This window comes from Hordeum vulgare, chromosome 5H, assembly GCF_904849725.1.
Source record: "Hordeum vulgare subsp. vulgare chromosome 5H, MorexV3_pseudomolecules_assembly, whole genome shotgun sequence".
Taxonomy (NCBI): Eukaryota; Viridiplantae; Streptophyta; class Magnoliopsida; order Poales; family Poaceae; genus Hordeum; species Hordeum vulgare.
Genome location: NC_058522.1, coordinates 493051178 through 493066988, shown reverse-complemented (window position 1 = coordinate 493066988; position 15811 = coordinate 493051178). Strand labels below are relative to the sequence as shown.

The 15811-nt window shown below is 46.7% G+C and overlaps 1 protein-coding gene across 1 annotated transcript; it reads left to right on the top strand.

The window, feature by feature from the left end:
- Positions 1 to 7810: 7810 nt before the first annotated feature.
- On the top strand, positions 7811 to 10017 carry LOC123399949 (sister chromatid cohesion 1 protein 3-like). Its single transcript, XM_045094341.1, has one exon. It carries the CDS (start codon positions 7829 to 7831, stop codon positions 9776 to 9778), a length of 1950 nt encoding a protein of 649 aa, XP_044950276.1. The 5' UTR covers positions 7811 to 7828; the 3' UTR covers positions 9779 to 10017.
- The last annotated feature ends 5794 nt before the right edge of the window (positions 10018 to 15811 follow it).

Here is a 15811-nt window from a genome sequence, read left to right as displayed (position 1 = left end):
AGATCGGCATGAGAGCTTGTGAGCATTACATGGTTTTCTTCCAACTTCCCATAATTGCTAGTTAGTAAATCAAGTTGAGCACGTAGCTCAATGTTCTCCTTGAATGTTGATACTTCAAATGAGGTAGAGTTAGATGTACAAGTATCATCAACAATATGAGAGGAGTAAGTAGCAAATAGAGACTTCTCATGAGTAGATTGAAGCTCCTCATAGCTCTTAGAGGTTTTGATGAGCTCTCCCTTTACATTATTGCATTCAAGGAGAAGGACCTCAAAATCCTTTTTAAGTTTATCATGAGCAACTTCAATCTCTCCTTTTGAAGATCTTGAGTCTCTACGTGCTTGATGACTCTTCTCAAGTTCATGTTCAAGTTGTTCAGTTTTAGCTTGTTCATGATTAAGTGAATCATTACAATTTTCAAAGTAAGCAAGAACATCTTGGAATCTTTGAAGAGCGTTATTTTTAGCTTTATGAAGAATTTTACTGATCACATAGATATTTTCGGTCAAATCATCATCATCATCCTCATCGCAAATATCATCGTTATTGCACAGGGAAGATGATACCTCATTATTACCTCTTGCCATGAGGCACAAGTGAACTGGAGGAGTTGATGATGATTCTTTTGGTGAATCAGATTCTTCATTAGTCAAAGGTACTTCATATTCCTTGATTTCCCCTAAATGATTAGTCATAGAGCAACTAGGGAGAAACAAGATATTTTGATCAAGAGGACACGAGGAAGCAGGCATATCACCACAGACATTTGTCGAGGGATCTTTAGGTGAAATGCATGACCTATCAGCACAATAATTTACACTATGTGTGGTGCTAGATATGCTCGTGTCCATAGAGGCTATGACATTTTCATCAACATATATTTCTTCACTCACCATGTCATTACCTTGTGAGATTGAAGATGCTCGGGTGTGCAAGCAATCGGATATGGAAGTAGTGGTGGACTCTTTAAGATCGAAAAGAGTGGAGAGCATGCACCAACTCCTTCATCATAATACCGTCTTCATCAAGATTGGACCCACCATATATATCTTCAAGTTTAGTCCAAACTTCATGAGCTGACTTGCAAGTCGAGATAGACTTAAACACTTCAGGACTTATGGTTCGATGAATGGCAAGAAAAGCCTCACAATCAAGATACATTTCATTAGTAGATGAAGATGCATCATCCTTTTTGTCGGCAATCCCTACAAGAACAATTCGTAAAGTATTTGGGCCCATGGCCCGAAAGTGATGAAGCATACGAATTCTCCATATGGTATAATTTGTGCCATCAAAGTCAAAGATGCCATTGTGCACTAATCCAATAGTCGACATCGATACTCTCTAGGTCGTGAAACCTAATTAAAGGGAGACCTAGCTCTGATACCAATTGAAAAGACCTCGATGACGCCTAGAGGGGGGGTGAATAGGCTATTTAAAAACTTCTTCGGATTTGGCTTAAACCTAATGCGGAAATAAACTAAGAGGATACTTGTCAAACACAAATCCTAAATGCACTAGGCACTGCAACGTGTATCAACAACACGATCTACCAAGATGGACACAATATAGTTACTAACAAGCACAAGTAAGTTACACAAACTTACTTGAGCTATATCACACGACAATTAGGTGAACGACACTAGATACTAGATAACACTAGCACACGATATATCAAAAGCTGCAAGTGTGAACGTGTGGATATAGAAGGTATGCTTGAATGATTAATATTGTACAAGAAATAGCCAACACAATATAATGAGCACAAACAATATGCAATGTATGTATGCTCAAGTAACACAAGTAAACCACAAGTAAGGAGTTAGGGTTAAGGATAACCAAGGTCACTGAGACGAAGATGTATCCCGATGTTCATTTCCTTGGAGGGAAGCTAGTCACCGTTAGAGAGGTGGATGTTACCACGAAGGCACACCAACGCCACGAAGGCTCACCCTATTCTCCCTTTGAGATAACACCACGAAGGCGTTTCTCAACCACTAGTGGTAAGCCTTTGAGGTGGCTTCCAAACCCTCACAAACTTTTCCGGGGTAATCACACGGATTGATTCCTCTCCGAAGAACTCCTACCGCCTAGGAGTCTCCAACCTCCAAGAGTAACAAGATCACGGGGAATGCTCAAAACTTGCTCAAATATCAAATATCTTGGGTTGAGAGAAGGGGAGGGAGACGATCTATCTTTTGATTGGAACAACTCTCAAAGGGGCTCACAAATGCTCTTGGGATCTAAGATTTGGTGTGAGCAAATGTGTGTGAGGTAGAAGTGTGTTCTTATGAGGATAAGGCTGTGTTGGACCGCCCTCTCACGAAGTGGGAGGGGGGTATTTAGTGGGGAGAGAAAAACAGCCGTTGGGGACACTTTAAGTCACACAGGGTCCCGACGTCCGACAGTTTCCGGAAGTCCGGGCGACCGCGAGGGGTCGAACGTCCGACAGGGGTCGGTCGTCCGAGGCCTGTAGATATCACTGAAAATACTGTGAATTGAACAGCGATCGGATGTCCGGAGAAGGCCAGAAATCCAAGTTATTCGACTCAACTTCTTCTGGTGGGAGGTTTCGGATTTCCGAAAGGGGACGGACGTCCGGCCCTCGGATGTCCGGAGGGAGCCGGAAATCCGAGTTATAGAGCTCATGTTCTTCTGGTGCAGGGCTCCGGAATTCCGAAGCTGGTCGGATATCCGGGCCTCGGACGTCCGGAGGGAGCCGGAAGTCCGAGTTATATGGCTCTGATTTCTCTGGTATAGGATTCCGGATTTCCGAAGCAGTCGGTCGTCCGGCCCTCGGACGTCCGGAGGAAGCCGGATGTCCGAGGCACTGGTTCTGTTTTTAGATAACAGCAGAGCAGTGGAGATGTGGTCTGAGCAGAACAGTGGAGATGTAGTTTGAGCAAGTTCATCGCAAAACCTGTGATCCCCTCTTAATAGTGCAGGATCCCTAAAGACTCAAGAATCATAAAAGGGGTACTGATGATCCATACTTGAGTGTATACTTTTATTCGCTGATCATCACTCCGCACAACTAACGTCAAAGGAACTGATACCTTTGAGTTAGCCCTTTCACTTGAGCTTGATGTTGTTGTTCCTTCTTGGCTCAAGTTGAAAGCAAGACATGGTGAAGTCTTCAAGTAGCTCTCCCATACACAATGTGGAAAGCCTAGCTTATGTATTCATCTTCATTTGTCCACCATGTGAACATCCACAAGAATCAAGCATGTAGTGCTCAGGAATGCTTATCTTGATCTCGTCCTTGTTAGCACATGAGCTTGTCCTTATCAACACATGATCATTAACAATAGTTTCAATGATATATTCGTGCTGATCCACTTGAACTTGCACACCACAATCTTGATGACGATCGCCACTTGACGTCATCCTTCATGGGTTGTATGAGATCTTCCTTTTGACGCAAGCCCATGGAAGCACACCTAACCCCCACATAGGACTCTCACAAAGACCATGGGTTAGTACACAAACACGTAATGGACAATGCTTACCATACCATGGGATCACTTGATCCCTCTCGATACATCTTATACGCTTTGTGTGTTGATCATCTTGATTTACTCTTTGTCTAAGATCTTGATCAACCTAGTGTCTCTATGACCATTCTTTGGATAATACCTTTAATACCATCTTGGTCATCATATAAACTCCTTGAACCCAACAGATGGACTTCAAGAAGTGCCTATGGACAAATCCTATAAATATAACTTAAGGCAACCATTAGTCCATAGGAATTGTCATCAATTACCAAAACCACATATGGAGATATATGCTCTAACAACCGCTGACCCTCCGGCGGAACTACCGCTGGCTGCAGCGGTACTACCGCTGACCCTCTAGCGGTACTACCGCTGACCCTCCAGCGGTACTACCACTGGCTGCAGCGGTACTACCGCTGAGCCCATGGTAGCGCAAAGATACTACCGGGCCAACCACCGCCAAGAAAGTCTTCGCAAAAAGTCCGACGCAGTACAGCCGCAAAGATGACGGTACTAAAGTCCTGGAGCGGTACTACCGCTGACTAGAGGCAGTACTACCGCTGGGCCAGCAATACTACCGCCAGCTCTAACGGTACTACCGCTAGGGCCAGCGGTACTACCGCCAGCTCTAGCGGTACCACCGCTAGGGCCCGCGGTACTACTGCTAGGTCCAGCGGTACTACCGCTCGCCACTGAAACAGCCATAACTTTCGCATACGAGCTCCGAATCGAGCAAATCCAAGCCTGTTGGATTCAGGACGGCAAGAGAAATCTTAAGACCATGCAGATATGAAAATGCAATGATATAGAGATGTGAGTCCTCTATGAATGAAGAACCGGCAAAAACTCCAACATCGAAAACATCATAGTAGATGCATATGGACTCCTTTTTTGATGAACTCAAGCTTGTCATGAAGATGACCATAAGCTCTAAAACTCACAAAGAGAAACACCAAACAAGAACCAAGAAGTATGATGCAAGGATGCAAATGGTTTGAGCTCTCAACGAATGATACGATCAAGCTACTCACTTGAGAGCCCCCCTTGACAGTACAACAATCTATCCTAAACAGAAAACCTATCAAGGGCAAACCTATACCTTGCACCTCGTCATCTTGAGCTAGATGATGATGATCTTGGCTTCCTCAAGATGGACCACCTTTCTTGATTGCGTTGGCTTGATGAAGACTAGTTGATTGCTCCCCCCATACTCACTATGGGTGAGCCACTCAAGTCCATTGCCACCACAATGGACGACAACCTTCAAGCATGATATCTTCGTGCTGATCCACTTGAACTTGCACACCGCAATCTTGATGATGATCACCACTTGACGTCATCCTTCATGGGTTGTATGAGATCTTCCTCTAGACGCAAGCCCATGGAAACACACCTAACCCCCACATAGAACTCTCACAAAGACCATGGGTTAGTACATAAATACGTACTGGACAATGCTTACCATACCATGGGATCACTTGATCCCTCTCAGTACATCTTGTACGCTTTGTGTGTTGATCATCTTGATTTACTCTTTGTATGACGATCTTGATCAACCTTGTGTCTCTATGACCATTCTTTGGATAATACCTTGAATACCACCTTGGTCATCATATAAACTCCTTGAACCCAACAGATGGACTTCAAGAAGTGCCTATGGACAAATCCTATAAATATAACTTAAGGCAACCATTAGTCCATAGGAATTGTCATCAATTACCAAAACCACATATGGAGATATATGCTCTAACACGTAGCACGTCATCGTGTGACTAACTCCTTAGTCACATTGATGTTCTACCGAGTGGGCCCAGAGATACCTCTCCGTCACGCGGAGTGACAAATCCCGATCTCGATTCGTACCAACCCAACAGACACTTTCAGAGGTACCCGTAGTGCACCTTTATAGTCACCCAGTTACGTTGTGACGTTTGATAGACCCAAAGCACTCCTACGGTATCCGGGAGTTGCACAATCTCACGGTCGAAGGAAAAGACACTTGACATTAGAAAAGCTTTAGCATACGAACAATACGATCTGGTGCTATGCTTAGGATTGGGTCTTGTCCATCACATCATTCTCCCAATGATGTGGTCTCGTTACCAATGACATCTAATGCCCATGATCAGGAAACCATGATCATCTATTGATCAACGAGCTAGCTAATTAGAGGCTTGCTAGGGACACATTGTGATCTATTTATTCACACATGTATTACTGTTTCTTGTTAATACAATTATATCATGAATAATAGACGATTATCATGAACAAGGAAATATGATATTAACCATTTTATTATTGCTTCTAGGGCATATTTCCAACACCTCCTCCGTCGTGCCTCCCTCGCCGATGCACTGCACCATGACCATCAGCGAGCCCCGTGCCCATTATACGGACATGGTGCGGGAGGAGCGGTATCGGGAGGCGTAGGCCGACGTCCCCTACAACCACCTCCTCCTCCAGGAGCACGTGCACGCGGAGGGGCAGCTCGACGCCAGCAGGGCAATCACGCCTGTTGCTGACATGGAGGAGCAGGTGGTGCTCCTGGAGTCCTACAGCTTCGCCCGTCAGATTCGCCTCGCCTATTGGCGGTACTGGCAGCGGGTGACGGAGGTGGTGGCCGCGACCAAGGAAGATGATAGCGAGGAGGGTGTGTCGATGTTCGACGAGGAGGAGGGGGAACAACGATTCCGCGCCCAACAAAGCCGTCGCGTCCGTGGGCACCGCTCGTAGTGATGAATAGTAGTGCATGTGAGGTCGTCGCCGGTCTAATCCTAGGAAGGTCACCACTTCGTCCCCATGTCGGTGTCAAGCTTGGTGGACTCAACATCTACGACCGAATAATCGCTTGGCGGCGACGTGGAGACATAAATCTGTGCTTGCTGGGTCCCTGAAGGAGGAGGTTACGAAGACGGAGTTGGAGAACGCCGAGGGTGAGCTAAAGAAGGTGAAGCTTCAGTTCTCGGGGTTAATGGCTGGACACACAGAACGGGCGTCGGCGACCATTTAGATTTAGTATTAATTATACCTCCAGAGTTGGACTAGGATGTAAATTTAATGAAATTTATCGTGTTATATAAAATTTGATCGTGTTTGCATGAATTTCACCCGGTTGATTTGAATTGTTGACCGGATGTATGCGACTAGTGTTGGATGTTGTCATTTCGCATCCGTGTCCACGGACTGATCACCTGTCCCCGAACAGATACAAAAAAAATTACGATTGTCGTCTGAGATACCCTAACAGAGCTTACATCATCCGTGGGTACTCTTTTACGAAGGGGAAGAAAACACTTCTTTTTATTTGGCCAGAAAATGGGGCGTGCAAGGAGGAACTTGGTGTGCTTTTTCTTAGGGAAATACTTGTGGCTAGCGCGCCGGCCGAGCCGTTTGGCCGGTCGCGCGCTACCTGCGCGTGCAGCTTATTACGCATGCAGTTTTTTTCGTCTAAATTTGCTGTAATTAGCGTTCAAATTTGCTACAAGCGTTTTTTATTTGTTACATTTGTCCACTAAAAAGTTGCATATACGTTTGGTTGCAACTCGAGTTCATCAGATTTTTCGCTACAACCGGTGTTTTTTATTTTTGCTACAACCGTGTTAATTTTTGCTACAACCGGTATCATTTTTTGCTGCAACCGTTCAGTAAAAAAATTGCATACACGTTCGTGAGAGTTGCAACCCGAGTTTACCAGATTTTTTTGTTACAACCAACATTTTGTTTTGTTACCACGCATCATCATCGTCTTTTTTCTATGATCACGTTGATATTTTTGTGCTACAACCATATTTTTGTTACAACCATGATAAAAATTTGTTGCACCATGATCGAAATTTGCTGCATTGAAAAATATTGCGGCATCAATAAATCTAACGGTGCGGTCCGCGTACGGCTTTGGATCGGACGGCCCGCACGCGACCGGCCGAAAGCACGCCGGCGGAGATCACTGCCCTTTTTCTTAGGGGGAAATGGGACGTGCGAGAGCAAAATTGGTGTGTGTGTCTGATGAAAAAGATGAGACTGACCAAGGCGAGTTTTTCTTTCAAGGGAAAGACGAAACCTTAGCAGCACAGAAAAGGAAGCTCCCCCGCCAAAATCGAAACTTTCCCCCAAAAATGATCCCGCCAAAATTGAAACGCCGCCCGCGCCCAAATAATCCCGCCCTCAATCTCATATCCCCGCCGCCCCCCATCCCAGCAAGATAACTTCCCCCAATCTAATCCGGCCCCCGCCCTCCCGGCCTTCGCCGCCGCCACCTCCGCCGCCGCAGCCAAACCCTAGCCCGCCCCCCGTGAACCCCACCCTCCCTCCCTCCCCACCAGGCCGCAGCGATGTTCTACTCCCACTCCGTCCTGGCTCGGAAGAGCCCGCTGGGGACGGTGTGGATCGCCGCGCACCTCGAGCGCAAGGTCAACCGGACGCAGATCGACTGCGTCGACGTCCCCTCCTACGCGTCGTCCATAATGGACCCCGAGGTCCCCATCGCGCTCCGGCTGTCGGGGCATCTCCTCCTCGGGCTCGTCCGCATCTACTCGTGGAAGGTGAACCACCTCTTCCAGGATTGCAACCGGATGCTGAGCGAGGTCAGAACCGCCTTCGCCTCCATGGCGGCGATAGATCTGCCAATCGACGCGGACCGTGCCCTGTTCGAGGTAATCACTTTGCCGGAGACCTTCAGCCTGGATGATTTGAACCTTGATGATGCGATTCGTCAGATTGATACGCCGGACCGTCATCGGCGGACCTCTGATCAGATCACCTTGTCTGGAGAAGGGTATGTGATGATCACCCTTGACGAGGAAGGTGGGGCAGAGTTCACCTCTCCTGCCGGTCGATCCTCCGGATTTGAGGCTGAACAGCAGGAGCAGGAGACGTTCCCTCCTTTGCCAGATGATATCATTTCTGTAGATCCTCCTCTCCAAGGCAGTTTTTCAGTGACCCACCAAGAAACACCAGAAATATTGCGTCGAGCAACTGATAGTGTGTCAAGGTTTGAAGATGTTATTGATGGCGGTGACCTCATGGAGGAAGATCCGTCGCCGTTCACAGAAAAGGTTACCACGCCACAACCAATGTACTCACCTTTATCACCTGTGCTTCGGACGTCCATTCCCAACGTACCAGCCCGTATCAGCCATGAGCCTGTTGATGAAGAAGATCTGGAACCAGCAGGTGGCACTGGAATCTTGGCACCTGCAGCATTTATCCTTGAATCATCTCCACCACCTCAAGTACAAGTACAAGGTAACAGGAGAAAGAGAAGGGCGAATGTACAAGAGAACAGGAGACGGCCTAGAATTGATGATGAAATCGGGCTCTCCAATGATTATTTGAGGGATCAAGTTGATGGCACTGAACTAGGTAAGTTGGCTCGCAGGAGAAAGATAATGCCCCATTCAGCAGTGGATGTGTGGAGATTCAACAGGATAAGCCAAAAGGACAGCCTCTTCTCTGAACCTCTGGTGCAAGGAATGTGTAGTGATCTTCATAAAGCTTATGAGGGGAACTACCCTCATGTGAGTGACTCTGATGCTCAGCCTGCCGATGTTGTAAATGTTCTTGACGAGGTTCAGCCTGCCGATGTTGTGAATATTCATGACGAGGTTCAGCCTGCCGATGTTGTGAATGATTGTGATGAGGATGCACCTATAGGAAATGCAGATACACAGGAGCTTCAACCTCAGGTCACCTCAAAATCAACAGGAAATGGAGAGGCAACGCCATTTGATTTGTCACCCGAGCTCCCTCGCTTCTCTCCACAGAAGGGTCTATCTCCAGTAAGAGAAGAAGATCACACCCCTTTTGAAACCTCTGGACGAAGTGGAACCCCATGGTCAGGACTTGGAGGAACCGGTGCTACTGTACCAGTAACACATTGCAGTTATGCATCACCTGGAAAATATACTATTGAATCTGATTTCCCATTTGGTACTGATGATCTTGATGAAGATCTACCAGAGTTTCCTGGGCTGATGAATACCCCTAGCATGATATCCAGTGTGGGTACCAGCACCACAGGATTAGGCAGCATCATGTCTACCAGGACAAGGGCTGCCGCACAGTACTTCAAATGTATGATGTCTTCAGCCACTTCAGAAGACCAGCAAGGGAAATTCAGTTTAAACAGAATCTTGGACGGGAGGACAAAGAAGCAAGCTGCAAGAATGTTCTTTGAAACGTTGGCCCTGAAGAGCTATGATTATATTGATGTCTATCAGGAAGAGGCATATGGTGATATTTCAGTTTCGGTTAGACCGTCACTCTCCAGTGCCAAACTTTGAACTACTCTGTTTTCCTTCAGTTCAAGTAGACTTTTTTGTTTTGTTTTCCTGGCCTGTCTAATATTAGTCCTGGTTTAGAATAGTGCTATGTTATTTTACGCCTTCTCCTAATGTTCCTGTAATATTTGGCGTGTATCTCAGTTTCTGTTAGTTCTGTTCAGAACCTGGCAATGCTAGTGTGAGTGGAGCTGAAGGTGTTTTGTATACATTGTGATATGTTGCAACTCTCGTAATCTTTACACCTGTGCCGCGCTGACGTATGATTTTCTTGGTTGATATTTTGCTGTGTGACGGTGTTGCCTATTGGAAGGAGGGAGTTGAATATTGATTTAGCTTTAGCGCATAGCACATGAATGTAATTCTTTTGGTATAATTCAGATTTACGAGTCAATTTGATTGGTGACACCGTACAGTAATAATGTAGACACATTTTGCAAATAATACATCTCCTTTCAGACTTTCTTCAATTGTCTGGTCCACAAAGTTACAATCTGGTAAATAATATCAAATTACACTCAAGTATTATTTTATTGAGATTGCACTCAGAGACTTTTCCCTTGAAGTTTTCCAGCGGTGTGGCAGGAACTACAGATGAATGGTTCCAATCATATCCCTGTAGGTAAATGAGCAGAATTATTTTGTAACACAGTTGCAGAACATCTAGGTCATCTGGGTTAGATTTTGCTTTTCCTCTTCTCACTCTATATCATGTTAGCCATCCCTTCTTAAGCTCTAGCCTGAATAGGGGAAGCTACCTGTGCTATCCAGATCCTATGTATCACTTGCGCCTTGCCTTCCTGTCTTAAATTTTGATCCACCAAGAACAAGCCGGTGGTTATAGGAACTTTTATTTGTTTCTCAACTGAAAGTTATCATGTAATTCTTGAATGAATTAGCACTCATTTCTTGATGTTACCCTGTGGGACTGAAAAATGAAACAGTATGTGCTTCATCATGTGGTCCTGGCTTTTAATAAGAGTTCTTCATTTGTTTTCAACAGAAATTCTTGCCTGAATCTTGCAATGTAGATAGTGTTAAGAATGGGGCTGAAGTTTTCTTCTGATGTCTGTCAAGGTAAGGTGCCAAAACTTTTCACTCTCCACGAACAAGCCTGTGGTCATAGAGGCTTTTGTTTGTTGCTCACCTGAAAGTTACCTGTAATTCAGTAATTGTTGAATTAACTAGAGATTATCTGTTGATGTTTATTCTGTGTGTGGAACTGATGAATGAACTTCTGTTTGTTCACATATCTGAGATAGAAGGGTCCTAGTTCATGCATAATGCATCTTATTGTTCTGTTTACATGCACCCTGCTGAATAGTCTTAGGCCAAGGAGAGGGAGGGCACCGTGCGACAAGCTACACCTTAGTCGTTGGTGCTATAAACATCTGTGATCACCAACAATTTATAGTTCATGAAGAGGCATGCCTGATTTCAGGACCAAAGGTTAGTGATTTTGATCAATGTTAGCTTCAGGATTACGCAATGCATGTTTCTGTTTTGGTTAGATTGTTTAAGTGTGCTAATTCAGTCATATTCACATTCACAGTGTTAATATGATGCCAAGTCTTATTTATGCCATTATTGTTTGGGCATTACCTGAAGGAGAGATCTGTTGATGTCCAAGATAGGTTAATGGTTAGCTTCTCAAGGTTCATCTGGTCTATAATTTATCTTAAATTGTTAAATAGTTTTATTCTGATACACCAATACTTGTTCGGAGGACAGGTGGGCACTAATTTAGCCTGCTGATTAATAAAGATTTATTGTTCTTGCTTGCTATCTCTATGATATTGCCCGCATCAGAACTTGAAGTCATCATGGTATCCTTGTGACATTTCTTGGCCATGCTCTACTACTGGACTATTGCTTCAGACCAACCAGTAAACAGGATACTGAAGCATTTGTAACTTCACTTGAATATGGGACAGACATACTGCCAAAGGAAGGTGAGCTAGGTTTATGTCTGGTCGAACATTTCTCATCAACAGCAATGCACCAGGACTTCTCCATAACAGATTTGGAACTGCAATGTTTGGTTTACTTAATTTTAGTGCTCATTGTCAGATTGTCAAATTCATTGAAGCAATATATACTGGAAGTTCTGAACTATAAATGGGTTCAGTATCTTATATTTGGTTTAGATTGCAGACGGAATGCTGCCACACATAAGTATAGTGAACCTGCTTTCAGAAACGCTTGGAATATCAGCGTGTTATATTTGCCTTTTTAGTGGCCGTGGCCGATGACACTTTTATGATGACTAGTTTGTGCACTCAATTTTTCCATTTGTCCAGCGAGTAAAATTAGATGCACTATCCATGCTTTTGGATGGGGATCTTAATTTCTTCTTTCCTTTAAGGAGACGCCTGCTGGTTACATTGTTCATGCTTGTGGATAGGGATCATTTTTTTTAAACGCGGTCCCTTAGTTACCGATCTCATTAAAAAAGGTCGAAGAGAGTTGTCTGGTTAATCGAAAAACCGGACTAAAACCGTCACAATGCGCCTGCCACGACAAGACACACAGGGCGACCTGGCAACCTACACAAGAACACACACACGCCGCCTAGGGGAAGAGCTCCGTCGAGGTTGTAATCCGACGTCATCGTCATCACGCCTCCGCGAGGGCGACTGCGACTTCACCATTGACGACCACCGATGTAGTCTCCACTGCAGACAAGCGTAGAGGCCTGCGTCGGACAACGCCAAAAGTCCACCACACGCGCCGGCGACCAGGCAGCTTCGACTCAGCCGACGAGCATTGAAGGAAGAAAAGCACAGGACCTGCGCCGAGCCAACGCCAGAACCGACCACCCGTCTTCACGTCATCGTCGCCGCAAGGATCCCCCTCAAACAGCTCCGACTTTAGAAGACAAGAGAGGCACGTCGACCCCTCGAACACGCCGGACGAGACGGACTACCAGAACCCAACAACAAATCCTTCTCCGCTTGAAGGGGCCATCGTTGCCGCACAAGAAGCCGCGCAGATCATCCACATTGCCGGACGCGCCCGAGCCGGCCGCAATGTCGCGAGCGTCTAGCCCCTGGAGAGTGCAATAGAAATCCAAAGCTCTTCAAGACGATGCCCCCAAGGAGGAAGCGACGATGCCGACGCCGTCGTCCGGCCCAACCAGGCCTAAGGTTTTCACCCGAAGAACTGGATCCGAGGGTGTGTAGGAAGAGAACTCCTCAACGGTGCCTCCAAGAAGGTGAGACGACGTCCACAGCCGCTGCCACCGCCGGCCGGCAAGCTTTCGCCCGGAGCACCTCCCAACACCACAACCCCACGCACAACACCTCCGCTAGCCCACACGCCTCCCACGAAGCCATCGCGCCAGCGGCACCGGGGAGCCACCAAGCACGTCCTCCACGCAGCACCCCCAGCGACACGACACGACACATCGTGGATAGGGATCAAAATTTGCTTACAATATGAGAAGTGTTGGGCGTACAGAGATGTGCACCATGTGTTTCTTGCAAGTGTGATTTAACTAATCTCTGAGCAAGTGTGATTTAACTAATCTTTAAGCAAGTGTGAACATGTACAGTTGAGTTAATGACAATGATTCTTCCACAGTTACAGGAATAAGTTTGTGTTACAGATCTGGGAAATGTGTATTCATAGGGAAGACTTTTTTCCCCTATGCCCGTCTAGCTAGGGTTTCTCTCCTCTTAGGCGATCCCGATCGCCTCTGAGTCCTACCCGTACACCTCTCCCCTCCGATCGCCCTCGAGCTATGTCCGCCTTTCGCCAAGCCTGCCGTGTCGTTAACACGGCTCCAGGAACCGGTGATGGCGTCTCTCTCCAACGCCCACTCCGCCACGAGTGGCGCAGCGCCGCCGTGACTGCGAAATCGGATCTCGGTGACTTCTTCGATCAACTGGACCTGAACGATGACGATTTTGCTGACGTAGAGATTGATGATGATGACCCCGAGATTCAGGAAAGTGTTTGGTGGCTTGCCCTAGCTAGGGTTCATACAAACAAAAACTTCAGCCCGTCGGTTTTCTACAAGGATATGAGAGCTGCGTGGAATCCAGCGCAAAGAGTGGGATTTAGGCCCGTCGGTCTAATCGTTTTGTCGTCCAAGCATCCTGTTTGGGAGATTGGGAACGCATTATGCTGCAAGGTCCTTGGTTGTTCCGCAATATGGCCGTGCTCTTGTGCCCGTATGATGGCTTCAGCAAAGCTGAGGAAGTAGAGTTCTTTCATATGCCAATATGGCTGCAGGTTCACAAGTTACCAAACCCATACTGTAAGCAGAATATTGTGGAGAAGCTGTTGAAAGGAGCTCGGGAGATAATGGAGATGTGGTTGGACGGTAACACACGAGGTGATTATGTTAGGGTGAGGGTGAAACATGACATCTGACATGCTCTCACCAAATATGTCAGCATTGTCCAGGCTAAGGAACGACAGGTATACCTGGTTCGCTATGAAAAGCTTGCTAGGTTCTGTAAGATGTGTGGCCTCATTGGTCACGATCACAAAGAATGTGGACTGGGGGTTCATGATGAGAAGTCGCTCAAGTTCGGGGATTGGATCTATGCAGATGTTCCTAGCAAGCCACGAACAGACACAAGAACCAACAAGGCGACTGGCAATGAACCCAAGAAGGCTGAGAACCCTAAGGTTGACGGGACTGTTAGAGAACAAGAACCAGTTGACGAGAGGTCGCCGATATCGCTTGAAGCCCGGTGAAAACACCTAGTGAACGAATGGAAGTTTATAAGACCCCAAAGAAGAGATTAAATATGGACGAGGACGCGGCTATCCATTCGGATGCTCCTGGCACTTCGAAGGTGTTACTAGCTTTAACGGATGGTAGCGGCATCGATCTGAAGGAGGGTGAATCGCCTACAAATAGTAATTCAAGCAGCAAGAGGCTGAAAGTTACCTTGGACAATGAGCATAATGAGATATCGTCGGTCTCCCGCGAGGAGGACCGCAAGACGCAATGAATATCTTGTCTTGGAACCGCGGGGGGGGGGGGGGGGGGGGGGCCTGCGGGAGAGTTCCAGAGGTTTTGGCCCTCTCAAAAGCCAACAACCCCAAGCTAATATTTCTTAGCGAGACTAGACAGGATGCAACTAAAGTGGAGAAAATGAGGTGGAGGCTGGGCCTTAAGGGCTTCCACAGCGTTAGTAGTGATGGAAGAAGCGGCGGGCTAACTCTGTTTTGGGATGAGACTCTTACAGTTACAGTACTTGAATCCTGTAATCGGTTCATTGATGTTCGTATTCTTGAAGGTGGCTCCGGTATTTCATGGAGAGGGACCTTTGTATACAGGGAGCCGAAAGTGGAAAATCGTCAGCGTATGTGGGATCATCTGTGCAGGTTGCGTGCAATTTCGCGAGAGCCATGGTTTGTTTGTGGCGACTTCAATGAAGCAATCTGGCAGCACGAGCATCTTTCAAGATCAGCTCGAGCGGATGCACAAATGTCAGCATTCAGAGACTGCTTACAAACTTGCGAGCTAGAGGACCTCGGGTTTTCTGGTCTCCCCTTCACATACAATAATAGCCAGGATGGATATTGCAACGTACAGGTCCGCCTCGATCGGGCTTGTGTAGACGAGACATTTTGTGATATCTTCCCGGCGACACGGGTTCTGCACCTCGCAACCTTCTGCTCAGACCATAGCCCTCTTTTGATAAACCTTGAAGGAGTGCAGGAGCCGAGGCACGAGGCGTCAATCCCACGCTATGAGATCATGTGGGAGCGAGATCTTAAGCTCCCCACGATCATCACAGAGGCCTGGGCAAAGCACCGCCCAGCCGACAATCTGGGCTCGATAGCCCACTCGTTGAAAGAGGTTATGAATGATTTGCGGCAATGGAGCAAAGCAAACCTTGGTAATGTCTTGAAGGAGATCGAACAACTACGCAATCAGTTGGCGGACCTCCAGTTGTCGGGCGCGGATCGTGCACAGGTCCGGGCCAAGATGAACCAACTCGATGAGCTTCTGTACAGGGAGGAAATGCTTTGGCTTCAGAGGCCTTGAATTACATGGTTGAAGGAAGGGGAGCG

Coding starts and splice junctions, on each gene's coding strand:
- LOC123399949 (XM_045094341.1), top strand. CDS start 7,829: ATGTTCTACTCCCACTCCGTCCTGGCTCGGAAGAGCCCGCTGGGGACG.